At 44.6% G+C, this 26,528-nt stretch overlaps 1 protein-coding gene across 1 annotated transcript in view; it reads right to left on the reverse strand.

Annotated features, from left to right (window-relative positions):
* Nucleotides 1-26,528, reverse strand: part of LOC126198497 (venom carboxylesterase-6-like) — a 127,215-nt gene that overhangs the window by 51,216 nt on the left and 49,471 nt on the right. The window contains exons 2-4 of the mRNA XM_049934871.1: nt 22,428-22,562; nt 11,398-11,677; nt 5,219-5,404 (exon numbers count right to left, since the gene is read on the reverse strand). Coding sequence (XP_049790828.1) covers nt 5,219-5,404; nt 11,398-11,677; nt 22,428-22,562 — 601 coding nt within the window. The remainder of the gene's footprint in view (nt 1-5,218; nt 5,405-11,397; nt 11,678-22,427; nt 22,563-26,528) is intronic.

Consider the following 26,528-nt stretch of genomic DNA (forward strand, 5'->3'; position numbering starts at 1 on the left):
ATTAGTAAACAAGGAAATAACACTGGAAATTCAATAACAGTTCGTGCAAATACACATGAGTTTTCATCACACTACCTTTCAAATCTAATATGTACGAAATAATACGAATAGTGTTGAAAATAATATAAATTATTAGATGAGCGGGACTCGATCCAGCGATCCACCCATTACTGAGTTTGGACGCTAAGGACATAACCGCCGCCAGCCTGTTGTCAAGAACTTCTCTTGTGATTTTCTCGAAATGGCCTAACTAGTATGTCTTACTACATGCACATTGTGTTGTCCTAATGGACTATTAAAGGTGTACAAAATTTGAAGTAAATATGTGATCCGAACGTCGTGGCCTTCCATTGTTACTTGCACCAAAGCGACTGAAGATACAGGGGGAAAAAAACGTAAATTATTTACAAACTACGGCGTGAACACACTTTCTTCAACATGTAAATGTCACTACAGATATTCGGATTTAGGTTATATCATGTTCGATATGCCTGTCATCACTGGCGATTATGTGGCGCAGGAGAATTGCGAAATTCTGCATGACCAGCTGAAGTGTAAGAACATCGATGCTGTCGATGACCTCCTGAATGGCTGTTTCGGGCTCAGAAGTGGCTTTTGGGTTGTTGCTGCACACCTTGTCTTTAATATAGCCCCACAAAAGTGAGTCGCATGTATTCAGATCCGGAGAATTAGGTGGCCAATCGAGGCCCATGCTAGACCGCGTTCTGGCTCTGGAGTCCCCAGAACCGCAAAGCCAGAATGCGGTCGCCAAAGTACTTCTCCAGACATCAAACCCTCACCTGCTTCGAGGGGTCGTGCTCCGTCTTGCATAAACCATTGCAACGGTCACTTTCGATAATGAGAATGAAATCATCTTCCAAAACCTTCACTCACTGTTCGGGAGTCAAGGAATATTGCACCGATTATTCCGTGACTGGATATTGCACACCACACAGTCACCTTTTGAGGGTGAAGAGACTTCTCGATCGCGAAATGCGGATTCTCAGTCCCGCAAAGTCGACAATTTTGCTCATTGACGATCCCATCCAAATGAAAGTGGACTTCGTCGCTAAACCAACCCATAATGTCCATACTAATTCCCATCATATCCTGCGGCCAACCGTGCAGTTTGAACGTCCTAACATAAACCGTTCAGGAGCTATGACAATTTTATTTCATATAGTTCTATAATTGTCACCCTGTATTACTCGCGAGCGTAAATCTTGATACTGCTTGTACAGGGTCGGCTGCCCCAACATTTACTTGTAGACGAAAAGTGATTATGTGTTCGATGTTTAGAAATCAGGTGCGAAGTATTGTGGTTCAATATTTTAAATCGTGTTTCTTTTATAAAGAGAACGCCAACAGTAACATGTGCGTTTCTGCAATTTAATTTAATCTGTAGATATTGCACCCATGGGTGAGATCTTACTGCAAACTTCACTTTCTTTTGAACTGGCTGAAGTGGCCGTTGATTGAGGTGAAGTTCCTTTTTTATTATGGTATCTTTTCTCGACATGGATTATCTCAGGGGTTGAATTTATTTAATGGCATCATCTGAGAGACAATTCCCCAGTTACGGTTCCTTAAGTACCACCTGATACCCTGTTTAAATGTGCGCGACTGGGCTAAAGGGGCCCTGTGATCTATCGACTTACCGGAACACTGATATAATGAATTGATTTGTGGATAAGGTGCAACTCAGGTACCTTCGCTTAAATTACAAGTAACTGTTTTAAGATGTTATGGCATGCCTGGTAATTGTGTTTTTTCTAAAACCTAATCATTTCTTTACACCTGTCTAAATGTGCGAAATTCCTCTTTAGACCTGTGGTGAATGTAAATAATTCTTACATCAACATCTGGACGAAGTTTTTCAGGGGTGAGTCTGTTAACGTCTTTCGTCAGATATTGGTTTGCTGTTCTGGTGCTGTAATTAAGTTGTTGACTGCAATATAACACTTCTGATCGGAATTTTGTCAGCTACTAGTTCTGAATTAATTGAACTCTGAGGCACAGAGATCCTTTTAAGAAAAAAATATTCTGATATTTAGGGCGTCTGATTTACTTGTTAGTTATTTTAAACAACTCAGCATTTAACTTGTGACTGTTTATAACCGAGTGTGCTCAGGTTACCAGTGTGTGCCTTGTATGAAATTATTAGTGTGAAATAAATTGTGAAACGTCATTTTGCTGAGTGTAGGCTTGGCAGCTTACCACTCCCAGATCCCCGCATCCTCACCATTTCACTCTGATACTAAGCGTAATCTAAAAACTACCTCAACGTTATATAAGCATGCATCTAAAAGATGTACCCCTGAAAAATCTGGTGATTCTGCTAAAAGTAACTTTGTATTTGAACCGTTGCACGATCGACAACTCGCGACACGTCTCCTAGAACAATCTTTGGCGTGAAGGGGGACGTGGCACGTCTGCCGCAAATGTCATGGAGGCCGTTTCCCAGGAGAGGCAGTCAGTGAACAAACACGGACAGGGCAAGTATGCAAGACAACGGCCCAGCTGTTTGTTCTACAGGCCGTGTGACTTCCAAGTTGGCCTGGCTGAGCATCCTCCGGACACGAGAGACGTACACCGGAAACGGGGGTGGGCACATTATTCCTTTGGCCGACCGGGTCTGGAGGCGAGCGTTGGGTCGTCATCCACAAGTCTCGTGGAGGCTCCAAGTTTTTCCACTGTTCGTCGTCGCACAGCGGCTTTGCATGCTCGGTGAGCTACGTTTAGTTCGTTGCTTCGGTGTCGACACCACAAGGCATTCGTAAAGACTGATCTTCCGCCCCTGTGAGAGATGTGATAATTGTGGCTTTTCGCTTCCTGCACATTTTGGTGCCCTGCTTCTTCTATATCGAACTCAGTTCAGCCTCCAGTTGTTCCCTGTTCCTGCCTCTGGTCAGGATATTGGAGGAGCGTGTCACTCGTATCAGAACATAATAGCTTCTGTTTGGTACTTGTCATAGAGCTGTGATTTGATTGTGTATTTGACAATATTGGGGTTTTGTTAATTTCTTTTCTGTTCAATGTGTTATTAGTAAGGGCTTCCAATATACAGGGTGGTCCATTGATCGTGTCCGGGCCAAATATCTCACGAAATAAGCCTCAAACGAAAAAACTACAAAGAATGAAACTTGTCTAGCTTGAAGGGGGAAACCAGATGGCGCTATGGTTGGCGCGCTAGGTGGCGCTGCCATAGGTCAAACGGATATCAACAGCGTTTTTTTAATAGTAACCCCCATTTTTTATTACATATTCCTATAGTACGTAAGGAAATATGAATGTTTTAGTTGGACCACTTTTTTCGCTTTGTGATAGATGGCGCTGTAATAGTCACAAACATATGGCTCACAATTTTAGACGAACAGTTGGTAACAGGTAGGTTTTTTAAATTAAAATTTTTATTTTAATATAAAATAAAGAAATATGAATGTTTTAGATGGACCACTTTTTTCGCTTTGTGACGAACAGTTGGTAACAGGTAGGTTTTTAAAATTAAAAATCACAAAGCGAAAAAAGTGCTCCAACTAAAACATTCATGTATCTTTACGTACTACACGAATATGTAATAAAAAAATGCGGGTTCCTATTTTAAAAAACGCAGTTGATATCCGTTTGACCTATGGCAGCGCCATCTAGCGGGCTAACCATAGCGCCATCTGGTTTCCCCCTTTAAGCCAGACGAGTTTCGTTCTTTGTAGTTTCCTCGTTCGATGCGTATTTCGTGAGATATTTGGCCCAGTCACTATCAATGGACCACCCTATATATATATATATATATATATATATATATATATATATATATATATATATATAGGGGCAAATCTTGTTGCATGTATTTTGGTGGGTTACATCGTACTTCCAACTTCCAAGCCAAGCTTGTGTTTAGGTAGTTGAGGTTCACCAGCCAATCGTTCGCGTCCTCCATCCACCTATGTTTTCTGTCCCGTGCCTGTTAGGTATTTACCGTTTCCATCTCGTGGCGTGATTTGAAGCTGAATCTCGGTTGGCCGCTCAACTTCTTTACTATCACGTGAAAGTGGGCGTAGCAGCCTTGTCCAATTGCCCTATTATCTTTCAGTAACTTTTCACAGCTGTTTCGTCTACGCTGCCAGCGTGTAATCTGGTAATTGACGTTTTTTACTCGTTTTGCTTAAATATTAGTTCTCCGTTCATCAGCCTATCATTGTACGTTTTTGCCTGAGGTTTGTTCTCACCGGTCGCTTAGGAAAGGAGTGTGGTGAGCAGCGTATCGGGCCTGCCCTAAGTAATTTCTGATCCATTCATCCGCACCACATTGTCTGAAGCATGGTGGCTTCATATCAAGCACCTTTAATTATTTTGGTTTCCTTTCAATGAAATCCTTTTTAGGAAAATTTGAATTATTTGTTCTATTTTGGTCAAATGCGTTCTAAAGATCTTATTGGCCTACTTGTTTTGAAGATTGTATGCTTAGAACCTTTAAAGAGGTTGTTATGTAACTTCATTTGATGAAATATTATCTTGCTTCTCTTATTGATTTTTTTCTGTAAATATTTCAGCAATAGTAACTAGTGACACACACAAATGGCATACTTTTGGGAAGAGAATAACATTTGTTGTAAATTTAAACTTTCATACATCATATTCCCATGAATGGCTTTTGGAGAGTTGAGAGCAATTATTTCAATTAACATTACAACCGTTTTGTTATTTGGTCTCACTGAAATATTTGCTAACATTGTTGGTCGATTATCAGCAGTTGTTCTTAATTTTTTATGTAATTATTGGGTTTGTCTTAGTATGTCAAGGTCCTGTTGACCTAAGTGATGAAATTATTTATTCTGAGGAGCACTAATAAAAATCTTAATATCAATAATGTTCAATCCTTATTTTGCCCAGTCCTTCCACTCCCAGGCAACCTTATGCCAGTAATGCATGCCCATATTCCTATGTGTAAGTTCTGATTTAATCAAAGTTTCTATCTTCATTTTCGCACAACTAGCCACCTTGAAGGAATACACCCTCTGTAAACAGATAAGCTGGAAGCCATTTCACTGGACAAGGAAATGGCTAGTGTAATGGTAAGCACCCAAGAATCTGAAGTTCGACTCGCAGAGGAAGGACTAGTAGTCTTATGCAGCTTGCTGAGCATCCTAATCAACATAGACAGTGATTAACTAAAAGCAGTGCGCTTTCAAAGTGTGTGAGGCAACGGGAGCCGGCATACCCGCAGACTGCGGAGAGGTGAAGTGGTGCGAGGCGGAGCAACCGCCGGCGCTCTGGCCTCCAATGGTGACCCTGGTGGGGTCGCCACCAAAGGCCGCAATGTTGCGCTGCACCCACTGCAGCGCCATCTGCTGGTCCTTGAGGCCTGCGTTGCCTGGTATCACCTCATCCTCCAAGCTCAGGAAACCTGTTGGCATATGGCGACAGAAACTTTTTACATAAAACTGAAGGGAACATCCTTTTCTTGAAAGATGTTGGACTGTACCAGTATAAACTCAACGTCTCAGAAAATCAGTCATACAGACATAGACGAAAGGGATACTTTAGCGCACCAGACAAAGCCAGCATTGTTTTGGTCTTTTTTTAGCTCATTCAAGCTTTTTGCTGTCGAGGAGATGTCTCAAAATGCCACTACTCCTCACTTTAGCACTTTGTCTCAGAATGATACTCAGAGATCCAGGATTCATCACCTGGGAACACACAACTGAACCATTCGTGGTCATTGGCAATCCTCTCAAGAAGATAGTCACACACGTTTCTTCAATTGCGGTTCTGCTCAATTCTGAGGTTCTTTGGCACCATTTTGGCACAAACCTTTTGCATCTGCAAATCTTCAGTCAAAATCTGATTTACAATGAAGGTGTTTAAGCTTAATAGGTCTCCTATAATCAAATGGCTCTAAGCACTATGGGACTTAACATCTGAGGTCATCAGCCCCTAGACTTAGAACTACTTAAACCTAACTAACCTAAGGACATCACACACATCAATATCCAAGGCAGGATTCGAACCTGCGACCATAGCAGCAGTGCAGTTCCGGACTGAAGCACCTAGAACCGCTCGGCCGCAGCGGCCGGCTGTCCTGTAATCCTTATCGATAAATGTTTGTCCAATCTCACAAGAGCACGCACATGCTCGTCTGTTTTTTAAGTTGAAGGTCTCCGTAAACGAGTTTCATCTTCAACGTATTCTCTGCCTTCCAAAAATTATTTGTGACAGCGAAAAACTTGTGGTCTTGATGAAGAATGTTCCCCATAAGCCTTATTCAACTTTTCAAAGGTCGCACTCGCTAATTTCCCAAGTGTAACAGAAAATTTGATTGCATAATGTTGCTCTAAATTCTGCTGCTCCATTTTCGTACATACAACAATAACACAACTTGACTGATAGTGCTCTGAAAAATCACGTGATGGCTGCATGGAGTTGAAATTCCGAGTGAGCATCTGGAAGGAGCGAACACACCAGTCTACACAAGTAGAACAACACAGCGTTGCCATATCGCTTGCAGTGTTGTCGGTCTCATTACTTTTGTCAGAACTGGCACAAAGCGGTGATAACAGTGCAGTGGTGCGCATGTGCCAGTTGACTGTATGGAATCACAGTAGTAAGGTCAGTCTCAAACCCCACCCTATGGGGAGAGATGGAGAGTTTTAGTTTTAGGGAATCAAAATTTACGAAGTAAATAAGTATTTTTTATTTATCCGTAACCATTTTCCACGCAAAAATGAGAACATGGATTTTCTTGAATTACAGAGCCAACTACCAAGAACAAAACAAATGTTTAAGACAAAATGTACTTAGTTTATTTTGTAGAATCTGATTCTGCAATAAAAAATGGGGGTTCCCATTTGAAATTTTAAAATTGCCTTCCGTCCCACTCCTAGGGGGCTGGGGTGGCGCGCTAATTTTAGCACCAGCAGATGTCCCCCTCGAAAATGATCAACATTGGATTCTACACATTTTTTCGTGTGAAGCTTATTTTTCGAGTTATTCTGGTTTGTCAACTTAAAATTTACACCCTGTATATCAAACACTTCAGCGCTTCGTCGAGCTTATATAAAACAGGTTTCTGTGAGGCATATACAACTTTCGCGCTTATCGATAGTAACAAGGAAGTCTAACCTTTGATCAAAAGGAAGAATATTCTACTGAGTAAAACACAACGACAATAATTACATACATATTTTTATGTTTGCTCACGTAAACTGTACTTGCGTCAAAAGTAATTGCTTTGGTTACATAAAAGCGCAGAAGTTACGCAGTCAACCAAGTAGTATTACACATAAAATGCAATTTATATTGTACAAAATTGTTGAGGCTTTCGTGGCCACTTGTTGACAAACTGCCTATTGGCTTCTGTCTCGGGTTCTTCGGCCGACGTTCATCTAATGATTTTTCTGACGTTTCGCCAGCACGAGTGGCTGGCATTGTCAAAGCTTCACCCTCCATTGCCGGTGGCGAACTGGAGCCGAGCTCGCGGGCGCAGGCTATATGTACCTGGCGCGCCAACGTCCGAGGGCTTCTCCGCGGTCATTTCCGGTGCGGTTCTCCTCTTGCTACCTGCGACGGTCGTTCGCTGCAGTACGGGAAGCCAGGATCCGTTGACCTTAAGGCTTTCCTCTTTCTTATTCAAACTGTTCGCGTGTTTTTGTATTTCTACAGCTTCTCTGAACAAGCGCGTGTGATAGTGCTTCTCTACAGCCAGAACTTCCGTGTCGGCGAATTTTATTACATGGTCGGTCTCATTCAGTGCGTGCTCTGCCACGGCCGATTTCTCCACCTGCCCCAACCTGCAATGTCGCTTATGCTCTTTGATCCTGGTGTTAATGGATCGTCCAGTCATTCCGACATAAACTTTTCCGCATGAGCATGGTATGCGGTATATTCCCGACATTGCAAGTGGGTCTCTTTTCTCCTTCGCCGATCTAAGACACTCTTTGATCTTCCTTGTCGGTTTGAAAATAGTCTTTACGCCATGTTTGCGCAATATACGGCCGATTCTGTCCGTCACTCTGGGAATGTATGGCAGAAAGGCCGTACCCGACAATTCTTTTTCCGGTTCCTTACTTCGCCGAGGATTGGGCTCTGTTACACTTCTAATATAATTTGTGGAGTAACCATTGCTCCTCAGGACAGTTTCCAGGTGTTGCATTTCTCGTTTGAGGTGTTGCGGCTCACATATTCGTCCTGCTCTCGTTACGAGCGTACTAATCATGCCTCTTTTCTGGCTCGGGTGGTGGTTTGACAGTTTGTGCAGGTATCGGTCCGTGTGAGTCGGTTTTCGATACACGCTGTGTCCCAGATCTTCGCCGTCCCTTGTGACCAGAACATCTAGAAATGGCAGTTTCTTGTCCTTTTCTACTTCCATGGTAAATGTTATGTTGGCATGGAGGCTGTTCAAGTGTCTTAGGAAGTCACTGAGCTGTTCTTCACCATGGCTCCACACCAAGAAAGTATCATCGACGTACCTGTACCACACCTTAGGTTTGCAAGTCGCCGAGTCCAGTGCCTGTGCTTCGAATTGTTCCATGAAGAAGTTGGCCACCACTGGACTGAGAGGACTACCCATGGCGACGCCTTCCAGCTGTTCGTAGAAATCGCCATTCCACGTGAAATAGCTCGTGGTGAGACATGCATGGAAGAGCTTTCTGATGTCTAGCGGAAAAATGGAACCGATGTGCTCCAGAGCGTCACTGAGTGGCACTTTCGTAAATAACGAAACAACATCAAAGCTGACCAGGATGTCGTTTGGTGCAAGTTTCAGTTTTTTCAGCTTCTCAATTAAATGTCCTGAGTCCTTAATGTATGTGTCGGTCTTCCCCACGTGCGGCTGGAGCAGAGAGGCCAAGTGTTTTGCCAGTTTATATGTCGGTGATCCAGGAGCGCTAACGATCGGTCTCAGTGGAACGTTGTTCTTATGGATCTTGGGTAATCCATACAGCCGAGGTGGTAGGGCTTCTGTGTTGCGCAGGTTTCTCTGCCGGCGGACATACACAGAAACCTGCGCAACACAGAAGCCCTACCACCTCGGCTGTATGGATTACCCAAGATCCATAAGAACAACGTTCCACTGAGACCTATCGTTAGCGCTCCTGGATCACCGACATATAAACTGGCAAAACACTTGGCCTCTCTGCTCCAGCCACACGTGGGGAAGACCGACACATACATTAAGGACTCAGGACATTTCATTGAGAAGCTGAAAAAACTGAAACTTGCACCAAACGACATCCTGGTCAGCTTTGATGTTGTTTCGTTATTTACGAAAGTGCCACTCAGTGACGCTCTGGAGCACATCGGTTCCATTTTTCCGCTAGACATCAGAAAGCTCTTCCATGCATGTCTCACCACGAGCTATTTCACGTGGAATGGCGATTTCTACGAACAGCTGGAAGGCGTCGCCATGGGTAGTCCTCTCAGTCCAGTGGTGGCCAACTTCTTCATGGAACAATTCGAAGCACAGGCACTGGACTCGGCGACTTGCAAACCTAAGGTGTGGTACAGGTACGTCGATGATACTTTCGTGGTGTGGAGCTATGGTGAAGAACAGCTCAGTGACTTCCTAAGACACTTGAACAGCCTCCATGCCAACATAACATTTACCATGGAAGTAGAAAAGGACAAGAAACTGCCATTTCTAGATGTTCTGGTCACAAGGGACGGCGAAGATCTGGGACACAGCGTGTATCGAAAACCGACTAACACGGACCGATACCTGCACAAACTGTCAAACCACCACCCGAGCCAGAAAAGAGGCATGATTAGTACGCTCGTAACGAGAGCAGGACGAATATGTGAGCCGCAACACCTCAAACGAGAAATGCAACACCTGGAAACTGTCCTGAGGAGCAATGGTTACTCCACAAATTATATTAGAAGTGTAACAGAGCCCAATCCTCGGCGAAGTAAGGAACCGGAAAAAGAATTGTCGGGTACGGCCTTTCTGCCATACATTCCCAGAGTGACGGACAGAATCGGCCGTATATTGCGCAAACATGGCGTAAAGACTATTTTCAAACCGACAAGGAAGATCAAAGAGTGTCTTAGATCGGCGAAGGAGAAAAGAGACCCACTTGCAATGTCGGGAATATACCGCATACCATGCTCATGCGGAAAAGTTTATGTCGGAATGACTGGACGATCCATTAACACCAGGATCAAAGAGCATAAGCGACATTGCAGGTTGGGGCAGGTGGAGAAATCGGCCGTGGCAGAGCACGCACTGAATGAGACCGACCATGTAATAAAATTCGCCGACACGGAAGTTCTGGCTGTAGAGAAGCACTATCACACGCGCTTGTTCAGAGAAGCTGTAGAAATACAAAAACACGCGAACAGTTTGAACAAGAAAGAGGAAAGCCTTAAGGTCAACGGATCCTGGCTTCCCGTACTGCAGCGAACGACCGTCGCAGGTAGCAAGAGGAGAACCGCACCGGAAATGACCGCGGAGAAGCCCTCGGACGTTGGCGCGCCAGGTACATATAGCCTGCGCCCGCGAGCTCGGCTCCAGTTCGCCACCGGCAATGGAGGGTGAAGCTTTGACAATGCCAGCCACTCGTGCTGGCGAAACGTCAGAAAAATCATTAGATGAACGTCGGCCGAAGAACCCGAGACAGAAGCCAATAGGCAGTTTGTCAATTTATATTGTGTGAGGATATAAAATACTCAATAGAGTAACATCGTACGATATGCGGTTCTAATTACGTGCAAAGCAAACAAACGAAAAACGGAGAGAAGTGGTCGGATCAAAATTTCTCTTACGCACATTCGTCTACGTTTCTTTCAAATAGTTCAAATGGCTCTGAGCACTATGGGACTTAACATCTATGGTCATCAGTCCCCTAGAACAGAGAACTACTTAAACCTAACTAACCTAAGGACATCACACAACACCCAGTCATCACGAGGCACAGAAAAACCCTGACCCCGCCGGGAATCGAACCCGGGAACCCTGGCGTGGGAAGCGAGAACGCTACCGCACGACCACGAGCTTTGCACACGTTTCTCTCCCTACCAGTGCTATTAATATTGCTGGTAATCCTATCATTTACCACGTCAGTTATGTACAGTCCCGAAATTACCGAACTGTAGTTTCGGTAGAGCGCAACTCTAGTCCTTAGTCAATTGCTCAGCTTTCTCGTTCTCTCTAATCCCGGCAGCGCTCTCGATTCAGCAAAATGACATCTACGTATCGGTGTTGCTCATACGAAAATAAACGCTACATTTTCTACGTGCATCCCGAGCCGCACGCTACAGACAGACGTGGCAGAACGAAGCTAGTTGCGGGTGTGTCACGTGGTACACTGCCCCTCTGTACTATGCATCGCCACACTAGTCGCCTCCTTTCGACAACAGCTCAGCCGACGCGGACGCAAAGGAAAGTTTGCAGAAGTGACTCACCGAACGCGGCGAGCCGGTAGTTGATGGTGACCACGATGATGCCGTGCTCTAAGAAGAAGTCCGGGCCGTAGTCGGCCTCAGCGCCGCCGCCTGCTTCGTAGCCGCCCCCTGGGATCCAGACGAGCACGGGCAGCGGCTCGCTAGCGTTGGTGGCCGCCTCGTGGGGCACGAACACGTTCAGGTAGAGGCAGTCCTCGGAGCCGGCGCCCACCTGCAGGCACACCGGGAAGTCGCGCTGCACCCTGCGGACGCCTTCCCAGCTGGCTGGTGGCCGAGACCTCTGCACCAGAGACGACTCGTCAGTCAAACTCTCTCTGAATCACAGGGAAAGAGGCTACGTTCGTTGGATTATTCAAGATGTGAGAAATAGTCGTAAGGTTTTAATTGCCATCTCAAAAAAATATGGAGTAAACCGAAGTGTGCATAAGTTCGTAGCGTTTTTCCATATGTTCAATAAACACAACGGATATAGACAAAAGAGACTTTAGTCGTCAATACTCTACTGGGCATTAAAATTGCTACACCAAGAAGAAATACAGATGATAAACGCGTATTCATGGACAAATATATAATACTAGAACTGACATGTGATTACATTTTCACGCAATTTGGGTGCATAGATCCTGAGAAATCATTACCCAGAACAACCACCTCTGGCCGTAATAACGGCCTTGATACTCCTGGGCATTGAGTCAAACGGAGCTTGGATGGCGTGTACAGGTACAACTGCCCATGCATCTTCAGCACGATACCACAGTTCATCAAGAGTAGTGACTGGTGTATTGTGACGAGCCAGTTGTTCGGCCATCATTGACCAGACGTCTTCAATTGGTGAGAGATCTGTAGAATGTGCTGGCCAGGGCAGCAGTCGAACATTTTCTGTATCCATAAAGGCCCGTACAGGACCTGCAACATGCGATCGTGTATTATCCTGCTGAAATGTAGGGTTTCGCAGGGATCGAATGAAGGGTAGAGCCACGGGTCGTAACACATCTTAAATGTAACGTCCACTGTTCACAGTGCCGTCAATGCGAATAAGAGGTGACTGAGACGTGTAACCAATGGCACCCCATACCATCACGCCGGGTGATACGCCAGTATGGCGATGACGAATACACGCTTCCAATGTGAGTTCACCGCGATGTCGCCAAACACGTATGTGACCATCATGATGCTGTAAACAGAACCTGGATTCATCCGAAAAAATGACGTTTTGCCATTCGTGCACACAGATTCGTCGTTGAGAACACCTTCGCGGGCGCTCCTGTCTGTGATGCAGCGTCAAGGGTAACCGCAGCCAAGGTCTCCGAGCTGATAGTCCATGCTGCTGCAAACGTCGTCGAACTGTTCGTGCAGATGGTTGTCTTGCAAACGTCCCCATCTGTTGACTCAGGGATCAAGACGTGGCTGCACGATCCGTTACAGCCATGCAGATACGATGCCTGTCATCTCGACTGCTAGTGATTAGAGATGGGGGATCCGCTCTTGAACTAATTCATAGAGTTCAATCTTTCAAAGGAGTGAACAATCAGTGATTCAGAAAAAAAGAACGGTAGCTCCAAACGTTTCCCAGGCAGAGAGAGAGAGAGAGAGAGAGAGAGAGAGAGAGACGGAGCATATCAGCAGCGCCTCTGCTGGTCAGAGCACAGTGCACGCCACACAACACAGCCAGCGCCGGCCTCTGCCCTGCTTCTACCTTGGCTGCCTGCATTGTGCAGTGCCCCATTGGATTTTGTGTTTCACATATGCCGGGCCGTCTCTGTGCGTCGTCTGCCGTGTGCACTGTGCAGTGTCTGGCGCAGCTTAACTTCGCATCGCACTCTGTCGGCGATCGTTTCAGTCGCACGTCCTGCCCTCTGGGCAGTTGATGCCAGCAACAGGACAGAGAGCCACCTAGCGGATAACATAGGAACTACTTGCAAAAACCTGCTCGCAAGGGAGCGGACGATTTGTCTCGGAGCGGGTGAGCTCCCCCCACCCTCGGAACTCGCCCGCTCAACGCTCACCCCACCGTCTCGACTCTAGCCAGAGCGTCGAGCAAAGCGACTCTGGTGTCACTCTGGTCTCTGCGGTCTCAGCTCACGCAGTAATACAGCTCGCGGCTCGACCTGCTCGACTCAGCGCCTCTGCATCGGAGTTTGTCCCCACTGGATATTGTTCTTCATAGTAATACCGCTATGTATATTACATTATTATGTTATGTATACATCAATTGTTTTTATTTTATTTTTATTTGTTTAAACTGATTAGATTAGGTTCCTGATGACTACTCGTACTATAGGATTTTTATTATGGACACTCGAATTTACGCTTTAATTACGAGCGAACCGATAAACGTATCGCAAAATGTGATACACCAATATTTTCCTTGTTTTATTCTGCGTAAGGCTATATGCAGCACTTTCGTTTTACAGTCAAATTTATATTTTTTTTTCTTATTCTGGTACGGATTTTGCGATTTTAGGCGTCTTCGAAAGGAAAAATATATGGCTTGCGATGTATTTGTATGAGGTTAATGAAATTTTAATACATTATAGCCAAATATATTGTTAATGTAAATCTCAAGTTACAACATTTTCCGATCACCCAAAAAACCACGCTAGTGCAAAATAAATCAATAATCAAAAACTTTGTCATATCGTGGAAATTTCAATAAACAATACAAAATTCTTACTCATTATCTATGTTACTTCAAAATAGGATCAAATAAGATCAAAATACAGGTATAGTACTGGAATAAACCAAGTTTAAAGGGCAATGTGCCTTTCATTTATTTTCTTTTGTAAATGAGTGGTGAGTCATGAAAAACAGCTAATTCATTTCAGGGAGTGAACAGTTCTGATCCAATCTCTGAAAAGAACAGTTTTGCCCATCTCTACTAGTGATACGAGGCCGTTGGGATCCAGCACGGCGTTCCGTATTACCCTCCTGAACCCACCGAGTCCATATTCTGCTAACAGTCATTGGGTCTCGACCAACGCGAGCAGCAATGTCGGGTTACGATAAACCGCAATCGCGATAGGCTACAATCCGACCTTTATCAAAGTCGGAAACGTGATGGTACGCATTTCTCCTCCTTTCACGAGGCGTCACAACGACGTTTCACCAGGCAACGCCGGTTAACTGCTGTTTGTGTATGAGAAATCGGTTGGAAACTTTCCTGATGTCAGCACGTTGTAGGTGTCGCCACCGGCGCCAGCCTTTTGTGAATGCTCTGAAAAGCTAATCATTTGCGTTTCATAGCAGCTTCTTTCTGTCGGTTAAATTTCGAGTCTGTAGCACGTCATCTTCGTGGTGTAGCAATTTTAATGGCCAGTAGTGTATTATTCTGTAGTTTCCTTCACTATTTACAACAGCTTGTCAATGCTGGTGTTACTTTTCGATTCGCGATTGTAGAAACCACGTGATTTTGAGGCGAAGAACTCGCTTAGCCATATTCGAAGCGCATTTTCATCCGGAAAGGATGTTCCGTGAAAGTTGTTCTATAGACAGCAGAAAAGGTGAAAATCTGAGGTCACAAAATTAAGTGAATGAGGTGTGTGCTCAATGACATCCCAACACAACTCCTTTGTATCTTTTTTTTTCACTCTACCAGAATGCGGGCGGTCGTTATCCTGAGTAGCTTCACTTCACTCAGTATTCCTGATCGTTGTTTTTGGATTCCGACTGCAGGACGGCTCAGTTGCTGACGATAAATGTCAGCAGTGCTGGTTCCACCTCGGGGAAGCAATTCGTGGTACATAACACAGTCGCTGTTCCACCAGATGCATAACGATATCTTTTGTGTATGCGGGCAGGCCTTTGTATGGGAAGTTGCTCTTTTATTTGGGCTTTGCCAATTACTTTCTTATACTTACATTAGCTTCATGAGACCATTTACAGGATAGGAATGTTCGGTGTTTTTCACGAGCCAGTTAATCTCTAGCAAGCAGAGATGCATATATAGCCACCCGCTGATTTATGTGATTTTGGCTTAGAGCTTGAGGTACCCACACACCCGATTGTCTAACCTTCGCCATTGCATGCAAATGTCACACAATGGTGAAATGGTCACATCACAGTTCGTCACATTTTCCAGTTCTCGAGTACATTGACGTGCAACATTGTGGATAAATACGTTTAAACGATCTTCATCAAACACCGAGTCACTAGTGTCAAAACGATCCTCCTTAAGACGAGAAACCATTTTCTTGCCATCCTCTGTCCAATGGTAGTATTCCTATAGATGGCGCAAGTGTTTCTGGCTGCTTCCGCTTCTCTCACCCCTTTATTGAACTCAAACAGAAGAATATGTCGCAAATGTTCCGATTTCTCCACTTGTCACTCCATTTTCTAGCGTCCAGAGCTCCACTCACTATCTCCAAATGACAAAATGACATATATAAACTCAAATAGCAGCAATGTACTACATATTAAAATGACAAGCGATAAATAAACTCTTAGTAACCGGAATATCAACATGCAAAACAAAAACGCTACGAACTTATGCATCAAGATCATATTTGCCGTCTTCTGTATAAGGTATCTGAAGGGTTTCTTTTGAACTGTCTGTGTTTCGTAATCCATTAAGACGGGACAGGCAGGTTTCACATCTAGAACGAATTGCACAGCACAATTTAGCCCATTCCATAGAGGACGGACTTCAAACAGGTGACGCCATCGGAGCTCTTTTTATTACACTATCTTCAGCCTATGATGCAATTCAGTATTGTATAGTGCTCCAGAGGACCTACATTATGAAATTATTATGGCTTCACAAATATAACTGACACTTTATTGCACAGTAAAAGGTCCTTTGTTGAGTTTCAAAGAATACGAAATCGTTGGAGGAACCAAGGAACATTTTTGTGTCCTGTACTCTTTAATCGAGCGAGATGGCGCAGTGGTTAACTCATTGAACTTGCATTCAAGAGGACGACGGGTCGAATCCGCATCCGGCAGCCGCATTCAGCCATCAGATTTAAGTTTTTTGTGATTTCCCTAAATCGCCGTAGGCAAATTCTGGGATGATTCATTTGCAAGGGTACGGCCGATTTCCTTCCCCATCCTTGCAACACAACGAGCTTCTGCTTCGTCTCTGATGCCTTCAGTGTCGCCGGGACGTTAAACCTTAATCGTCCTTCCTTTCTTGTATTCCATAATGTATACACCAGCGACCAACCATGGCCTAAGATGTGCAAAAGCTTCATATGCGTAGACGACCTTGTTTCAACAATCCAAGAAAATAAGTTTGAGGAGGCATCGCAAGAAAATATTTTGTAGTACGAGGGTCACTCCAAAATAAATGCACACTACTTTTGTAAAAATACAGTTTTCGTTCTACATGCGTGAAAGTTTTACAGTGTGTAGATACATCCTTGCCGCTTGTTTTCAAACTTAGTTCAACCTGTTCCCGTGAGTGGCGCTGTCACAGCATATCTTCAAGGTGGCTGCTACACTTTACGTTCGTCAGAAGCAATGTGCTGTCATAGAATTCCTGTGCTGTGAAAACGAGACAGTGGAAACATCCAGAAAAGGTTAAAAAAAGGTGTATGGAGATGCTGCTGTCGATCGCAGTACAGTTAGTCGGTGGGCAAGCAGGTTACGTGGTGAAAGCGGGCACGGCAATATTGAATATTGTCCTCGCAGCGGCACACCTCGTACTGCACACACTCCAGACAATGTACAGAGAGTTAACGAATTGGTGACTGCTGACAGACACATCACAGTGAACGAATTGTCACGCTACTTTGGGATAGGGGAGGGAAGTGTTTGCAGAATACTGAAAGTGATGGCGTTAAAAAAGGTTTGTGCCAGGTGGGTTCCCACGATGCTGACAGTGGCTCACAAAGAAACAAGAATAACGGTATGCAGCGAGCTTTTGGAACAGTACGAGAATGGTGGAGATGAATTTCTTGGAAGAATTCTGACAGGTGATGAAACATGGCTCCATCATTTTTCACCAGAGACGAAGAGGCAATCAATGGAGTGGCATCACACAACTTCACCCCAGAAAAAAAATTCAAAACCGCACCTTCTGCTGGAAAAGTTATGGCTACTGTGTTTTTCGATTCCGAAGGACTCTTGCTTGTGGACATCATGTGAAGTGGAACCACCATAAATTCTGATGCATATGTGACGACACTGAAGAAACTTCAAGCTCGACTGAGTCGTGTTCGACCACATCGTCGAAAGCACGATGTTTTGCTGTTGCATGACAATGCACGGCAACATGTCAGTCAAAAAACCATGTAAGCGATCACAAAACTCGGATGGACAACCCTGAAACACCCGCCTTACAGTCCTGACCTGGCTCCATGTGGTTATCATCTCTTTGAGAAACTGAAAGACTCTCTTCGTGGAACTAGGTTTGAAGATGATGACTACCTAGTGCACGCTGCCAAACAGTGGCTCCAAGAGGTTGGTACAGAATGTTACCTTGCGGGTATACAGGCGCTGGTTCCAAGATGGCGTAAGGCAGTGGAGAGGTATGGAAATTATGTGGAGAAATGAAAATACTGTTCCTAAAGGATGTATCTACACACTGTAGAACTTTCACACATGTAGAATAAAAGATGGATTTAAAAAAAATAGTGTGCATTTCTTTTGGAGCTACCCTCGTATATCACTAGGTTTAATGGCCAGAGCTTGATTTCTTCGAGCTTATAATAGCACAGTCCAATCACACTAATATGACCACCTGTCAAAAACCCGAAAAATCACCTGTTGCAGCACAGACCATTGTGTGTGAATTCCTAAGGGACCAAAATGCTTAGGTCATCGTTCCCTAGACTTACACACTACTTAAACTAACTTATGTTAAGAACAACACACACACCATGCCCGAGGGAGAACTCGAACCTCTGGCGGGAATGACAGACCGTTGCAAGACGTGCATGAAGAGAGTCAATGAAGTTCTGGAAAAGTACTGACAGGGATGACGAGCCAAGTCGACAGCAGTGCTGTGGCCAGTTGGAGGATCAATGTCGCGAACAGCTGGATCGAGGTGGTCCCACGGATTCTCGACTGGGTTTAAATCCAGATAGTTTGGTGACCAGAGGAGTACGCTAAACTCATCCTGGTGCTCTTCGAACTGTACATGTATACAGTGTGCAGAGTGACGCGATGCACTTCATGCTGGCAGATGCCATATGGGGGACGGGGTGGGGGGGTCGGGGGGGGGGGGGGACTTGGCTCCCAGGAATAGATACACACTTGTGTCGATACACTGTGTCTCCAGAATGACTAATCACCCAGGGAACGCCACTAACATATTCCTCAGACCATAACGCATACAGGGTGTTTTCTTACAGACGTTTCGCGAAATACATGCCAAGGATGGATCATAAAAAGTGGTTCATCTGAAAAAGCCACCTGTTGCCACACCGTGGACATCCAGATGCGGTACTGGTGTGCAATTTCCAGCATTTGTCGCCGATGAACAGTAGTCAGCATGGATGCATGTAACAGGTGTCTGCTGCGGAGGCCCATAGGCAGCAACGTACTCTAGACGGTCGTTGAGGAGTGGTTGGTTCATCTGGACGGTTAGTTGCTCGACAGTTGCACGTTGCCCAAATCGCTCGGTTTCCACATCATGACAACGACTGCACTGTTTCGCGCGTCCCCTTGACGCACTTTATATACACTCCACTGCTAGAACTGCCACTTGCGGCCTGTGAGTGGTCATTGCATGTTCACTTCTAACATAGGCGGTGGTCACATTAATGTGACTCCACAGTGCAAATCTTTATGACTAACCCACGTACACGAACTCACGACGACTGACATTGTTTTCCTCTCTATAAGGCCAACCATGAGAGCAAATAAACAAGTAAAGGCATTCTTTAAAATGAATTTTTTATTGCAGAAACACATTGCAAGTAATTTCATTTCTCTACATAGACTCCGCCAACCTCTTTTCACTTGGTCCATCTCTAGTCAAGTTTCCAACACCGTCTTCTGAAGAACACTTGGACTCCTCCTACAGGTGCACATTCATCTGCCCTACATTGTGAAAATCACTTGAAGCTAGGTCAGGTCTGTATTCCAGGTCGAAGATTTTGAACGGAATCGATTGTTCTTTCAACTGAATGATGGCGGATCTTATTCTGAAGCAAAATCAAACCTTTTGAAAGTTTCCCACACCTCTCCGTTTTGATTTTGGGTTTCAGATCTAATACTAGCTCTCAGTACCTGTCACTAACCACCGTTTAACCTTTAAGTAAGTAATGAACCAGCCGCGGATCTTTAATATCCCGAACCACGGTCATCATCAACTTTCATGGAGAAGCTTGACTTTTGAAATTTCCTTCTGAAAGCGGAGATGGAGGTTTCCGTTACATACTCTGTCGCTTAATCTATAATCTGCTTAACATACCCATGACTAACGACGCTTATTACGCGACTGAGAATGTCATCCTTCCTTTTCAAATCCCTTTAAATATGATTCCAACATTTCCATACGTTTCTGTTTGTGCTTGTATGTCAGTTGATGTGGTACCCAGAGAGTAAAAACTTTACGATACTTACGAAATACTCGGAAAACTGCATGTGATGAAGTGTGGCAAACGATCAGTTCGTGCACTGTATCACAAATTCTGGCACGAGAACAATTTGCTCAGCTGTCTCGAAGTTACCGTCCGTTTTCTAAGCGGAGGTACACCAGGACTCTCTTCGCAGAGGATACACCTCTAATTGTAAAGTGATTTGTCCACTGGTAAGTTTTTAGTCCGCTAGCACAGCTCTCATCAGCTTTCGTATTCATTCCGTGTATAATGTCCACAGCTTTAATCCTTTCAGATTACAGAACACGAACAACTGTCGCACATAACGAAATACCCTGAAATCTTTTAAATGAAGATACTCGCTGTACCGATACACCTGATGCACGAGAACGACAGTAAGAGAAGATAAGTAATTACTGAGACTTTGCTGTCAACCCGTGGAGCAGAAACATAAACTGTCCTCACTTACTGACTTGCCCTCATAGAACTTGTACAGAAACCAGACAGCATTTACAAGAGTCGTACGTAGGACATGGAAGGGAGGCGGTGGTTGACGAGGGAGAGACACAGCTCTTGACTATCCTCAATGCTACTCAGTTTGTGTAGTGAGCAAGCAGTAGAGGAAACCAAGATAAAATTAGAGCCTAATTACATGGGGACTTAATCGCAAAGTTCACATTACAAATACATTTGTATTAACTTCATACTGAAAATAGTGGAACTCGTAACCACATATGTAGAATGTTCCCGCGGACTACTTGTTTCAGGGCTCAGGTATATTGGACCGTTATTGCACAATTTCACCTTTGTCAGTTATCGCTATTAAGTATGATAAAAACCTGCTTATTGCAATTTCCTAAAATATATCTTCCGATGAACAAAAATTGTTGGTTGAATGTATCGCTAGTAATGGGAATATACTTCACTTACTCTCCCTGTCAATTTGTATTACCTAACATTTTATGCCTACTTTTGCTATAATTAATTTCTTTTTCTGAGTCCGTAGTTCTCTTTTTCTGAAGGTTTATTTCCGAATCCCACGCGGACAATTATTTAGCTATTTTGTTTAGCTTGCGCCACAGCGATAAAACTCTTGCAATGTGCTACAATGAGGTGAAGAAAGTCACTGCATAGCTACTGGTGTCGGGTCGGACCTTCTTTTTCCCGGCTTAGTGCAGCAGTTCGACATACCGTGGACACAACAAGTCCCCAGAAATCCCCTGCAGGAATATCGAGTCATGCGGCCTCCATAGGTGTCCATGATTATGAAAGTGTTGCCGGTGCAGGATGTTGCGCACGAACTGACCTCTCGATTATATCCCTTAAAACTTCAATGGGATTCACAGTGGGCTATCTGGATGACCAAACCAATCGCTCAAATTTTCCACATGTTCTTCATACCAGTCACGAACAATTGTGACCCTGTGACACGCCGCATTGTCATCCATAAAAATTCCATCGTTGTTGGGGAACATTAAGTCCATGAATGGTAGCAAATAATCTCCAAGTAGCCGAATATAGCCTAACCACTTCGAGTCAATGATCGGTTCAGTTGGACAAGAGCACCAAGCTCATTCCACGTAAACATATCCCACACCATCATGGAACCGCCCCCAGCTTGCACCGTGCCTTGTTGATACTTGGGTTCAGGGCTTCGTGGGGCCTGCAGCTCTTACCGATGGAAATTGGAACTCATCTGACAAGCCACGGTTTTCTTCTCGGCTAGAGTCCAATCCGTATTGTCACGAGCCCAGAAAGGGGCGATGTCGTCTGTTAGCAAAGGCCCTCAGACAGGTCGACGGCTGCCTTAGCCCATTAACGTTAAATTTCGCCCCACTGTGCTAACGAATACGTTCTTCGCACGTCCCACATTGATTGCTGCGACATTACAACAGTGTTGCTTGTCTGTTAGCAGTGACAACTCTACTCAAATACCGCTTTTCTCTCTCGGTCTGTGAGTGGAGGCCGTCGGCCACTACGTTGTCCATGGTGAGAGCTAATACCTGAAATTTGGTATTCTCGGCACATTTCGACACTGTGCGTCTCGGAAAATTGAATTACCTAACGATTTCCGAGATGAAATGTCCCATGCATTTAGCTACAGCTACCATTCCGAGTTCAACGTTTGTTAATTCCCATCATGCGGCAGTAATCACGTCGGAAACCTTTTTGCACGAATCACCTGAGTACAAATGACAGCTGACCTTTCATAGTTTGTGTACGTGTATACCGCAGTCTCATGACTTTTGTCATCTCAGTGTATACTGTTCCATTCCCTATTTCAGCTCTTCCACATTCGGTGATGCGAATGAATACATTCCCGGACAGTATGGTCTGGCGGTCCGATTCCTCAAAGTCACAGTTACCTAATAATTCTCCGTCTTGTTCTGTCGGGTACATGATGTAAGGCCAATGTCCCATACGAAGTGCAGGAAAATGATATGCCATTCTGCCGAATATTCTTCCGGGAAAGCCAGAAACAAGACCCAGAGCATCTGTTAATTGCAACTGATGCGCCGCCGTTGTAGTGCAGGCATTGCTACTCACCGCGAACCGCAGCTCCCCGATGGGCGGCTCAGCGAACGGAACGGCGATGAATCGGCGGTAGGTGGTCCCCAGAATGGTCTGCTGGAGTTCGCCTTCCAATTCACCCTGCTCCACCGTAGCGTACACGTACTGCGCCTGGAAACGAATAAGCATTGCGTTTTACATGACTACCGCAATTGTAATCCGCTATCACACTGGTTAAATACCTGGGAGAAGTCCTTTAATAGCTTGCTTGATAGTGACCAATAAATGACGGTGGAAGCATGCAGTATTTTAAATAAAAATCCGTGTGAACTTATAAGGTAATACAATACCTGACACTCTAGCGTGAAAAATATTTATTGTGACGAAAAAGAATACAGATTAGTCCGTGAAAAACAATTAAAGCATCACTTTTTCAAAACCACATAATTTTCTCCTGTTCCAACGTATAAGTTTGAAATATGGCTCAAAGGTGCCTACAACCTTCCTCCTTATGGTGAAAAGGCTTGGCGTTATGATATTCACCCTTGGCCTCGTTGACGCTTCAAATAGCGAGCTACCAGCACAGGCACATGCATAAAGAAAGGCCAGAGCAGTAAGGTGGGTTAATGATGCCGCACTGGCACCAAATTTCACCACAACTCTCCCAAACGCCGCTACGGACTTGTACGCATGAAAAGGTCGTCGCATCCTCTCTTTCTCACATTTTACCCCTTCTTTCGACGCCCCTATGAGTCAGAACCACACGACATCCAGAACTGAAACCACGCTGTTTTCTTATAGGAGGCGAGGAAAACATCTCAAACAAGCCACCGATCAAAATCGACTCGAAAAGGCCTTAGAGGGAAGGTATGAAGGGCATCAATGAAACCATCTCATCACTTGTGGCGTTGGTTCCCATACATTTTGAGATCGAAAACAACAGTTCGCAATGTAAGATTTTTGAAATTTTTGGAAACATAGCGATCATAAAAGTAGTTAAAATTAAAATTTAAAACAGTCTTGATCGCAGTCTGAGCAGTTACACGAGCGTAGAGGGTCGACGGAACTCGTCTAGCAGTGTCCATCCACCACTCTGGATTCTGAAGATGACTCTTTCATAGAGTTGAAACCGGTCACTCACTCCAATAAAAAAATAATTTAACAAGATTGCGACCAAGACTGTTTTAAATTTTAATTTTAGGTCGCAATGTGATAAGCAACAGGACGACGTTCTTGACAACCTTTGACTCTGTTGACATGCCCCCCCCCCCCCCCCCCCCCCCGCCGCGGACAACTCAATACTTGTCTAAGGGCATCATGGGCCAGCAACCACACTGAATGTGACCACACCTCTCAGGAGTGCAGTGCGACCGCAATTTTTGCTCTGGTGTACAGGGTGCAACCACAAGGGACCGTCCACAACCATTCGATGAAATTCGAACGGGTTCCGAAGCAGCAAAGGGTACTTTGCGTTTCCAGCCCTTCTGTTTCGTGCCCTCTTGTGACATCATCCAGGAGAGTGCGACAGTGACACATGCTTGAATAAAAAGCCGAAAGGTCACTCGAAGAGGATCCAGATCGGCAATACCCGTCTACGTTTTTTGAGCACTTTAAGGATGTACCTATCTCTACAGAGACAACCATTGATGGAAGTCCTAGGTGCCGGCCGAAGTGGCCGTGCGGTTAAGGGCGCTGCAGTCTGGAACCGCAAGACCGCTACGGTCGCAGGTTCGAATCCTGCCTCGGGCATGGATGTTTGTGATGTCCTTAGGTTAGTTAGGTTTAACTAGTTCTAAGTTCTAGGGGACTAATGACCTCAGCAGTTGAGTCCCATAGTGCTCAGAGCCATTTTTTTTTAAGTCCTAGGTCCTGCAGGCAGGTTACGCTGCTGCCCTTGCTCCTGCTAGTATGCATGTTGAATAGCAAGGGTATCAAGGGGTTACGTATATCCGAGCCTTATTCACGCATATGTCAACGTCGCACTCTTCCGTTAGCAATCCGCAGGAGGGTACGGAACAGCAGGCCCGAAGAATCATAAACATCTTTTGCTGCTTCGCATCATCTTGAAATTACGTCGAATGGCTTTTAACGACCCCTAGTAGTAACATCCTGTACAGCAGCCCAAAAACCGCGGTGTGTGATCACTTTCAGGGGGGAAGTGTTGACGACCTTCCCATTGTGTGAAACATCCGCGATGGTGCTGAGCATAATGGTGGTGAAAATTGGTTCCACTGTGACATCATTAACCCATAACTTACACTTGACACGAACTTCTGTGCACTGGCCTTTTTTTCCACGTATTTCGACATTGCTGTCTGAGTGCCACCTAGCCCAAGCATGACTTCTCAGTACGCCATGCTTTTGTACTATTACAGAGGAGAGTGGTAGGTATCTTTGAGCCAAATTTCAAATTTATACGCAGCAATGGGAGACAATTACAGGGTTTTGAAAAAGTGAACATTTAACTGTGTTGCGCAATATAGTACGATAAAAGAATACCTTCAAAAAATGGAGGGAACGGCTGTTTCCAAATTGTATAGAAGCCAGGCTACAGTAATAAGAGCCGATGTAGTTGAAAGCAGAGCATAAACTCAGCGGGTGAATAGGATTTGTAGCCTAATCTTGATGTTAATCAACATGTACAGACGTGCTCAAAGGTATCCGAACGACCTGAATTTCATTTCGCCTGGTTCGAATGCAACCCACATGGCGCAGCTGTCTAGCAGGTCCTCTAATCGCTCCTCGGTAGAGTCGTTTGACTATTGAAAATGGTTCCAACAAGTCACCACTAGAAAACACTGCTCTGCATCGCAATAACTCAAGATGTTACGTAATACCAAGGTACTACAAATATCAGGGAACATCTCATCACAGATAAGACGCTTCTTCAGGCTTTTAACATTGTCAAAGGACGCGAATTCCTACCCAGCATCTATTGTCCTTGTTAACGAACTACGAGAGGTGTTAAATATTGCATCTTCACAAGTAACTTACTTGAAATGCCGTGAGGTAAAGCTTTGTGTTGGACAGGGATTCGAACCCAGAATCTAATTGGATTGTCATCGATGCACAATCAATTGTGACATATCGGATTTTCTCGGCAGTAGCTAGATGTTTTAACTGAAATGACGAGACGAACATTAATTTTTTCTTTCCCAGGACTCCAACCTGGCACCTATCGCTGTTATATTCTAGAGAAAACGAACGCTAAAAATGGGTTTGTTACACCAGCAGCGACATGTGAGCATGTTTGAACTAGAAATAATATGACGAAGAGTTCAGTGCTGACTGGGAATCGAGCCCCACACATATCGTTGTTGACTGCACACAAAGAGACGTCAGCTACCGAATTTTTCTCCACCAGCAGCTCAGAATAACATCCTTAAATTTATAATGACTTCGCAAACAGTTCTGTATCTCACTGGGACTAAATAAGTCAGATACCGTTAGTGTTGACAACGAATGAAAATACAATAAAAAAATCAAAATTATTATCCAACAGCAGATAGGTATTCTCATGCTAGAGCTTTATAATACATAATGAAAGCTTTAGTGCCAGGCCAGGATTCGAACCCTTTCACGCGCAATATGTGGAGATGTTGATGAATCTGCCGTTTGGAATAAACAACAAATTGCAGTCGAGCTGTATTGTCACGAAGGGATCAAATTCCGCGTTAAGGGCGGTCTGAGTTGCAATCCCAGATCAGAACCAATTTTATCGGCAAACAGAAGCTCAAATAAAAGATGGAATAAGTGTCCTGTGAGCCTGCATAACGTTTGTTTCGTCACTAGAAATAAATAACTAGTATAAGAAAGGTTACTGTTGATAGAGTTTCTACGTGTTGCGACTCCTGACTTTATTGTGGTTCAACCTAACGTCTACTTGGTAGAGGAGGAATATCATGTTTAACATGAATGTCAGACCACAATGCCATTATACCTTCTTCACTGCCGGGATGGTTCCTTTGAAAGGGCACGGCCGATTTCCTTCCCAATCCTTCCCTAACCCGAGCATGAGCTCCGTCTCTAATGACCTCGTTGTCGACGGGACGTTAAACACTAACCACCACCACCACCACCTTCTTCACTTTGCGTAGCCAGAAGAGAACAGAATCTGTCTCTCTTTATCAAAAATTA

The sequence above is a fragment of the Schistocerca nitens genome, chromosome 8 (genome assembly GCF_023898315.1).
Source record: "Schistocerca nitens isolate TAMUIC-IGC-003100 chromosome 8, iqSchNite1.1, whole genome shotgun sequence".
NCBI classification, from domain to species: domain Eukaryota; kingdom Metazoa; phylum Arthropoda; class Insecta; order Orthoptera; family Acrididae; genus Schistocerca; species Schistocerca nitens.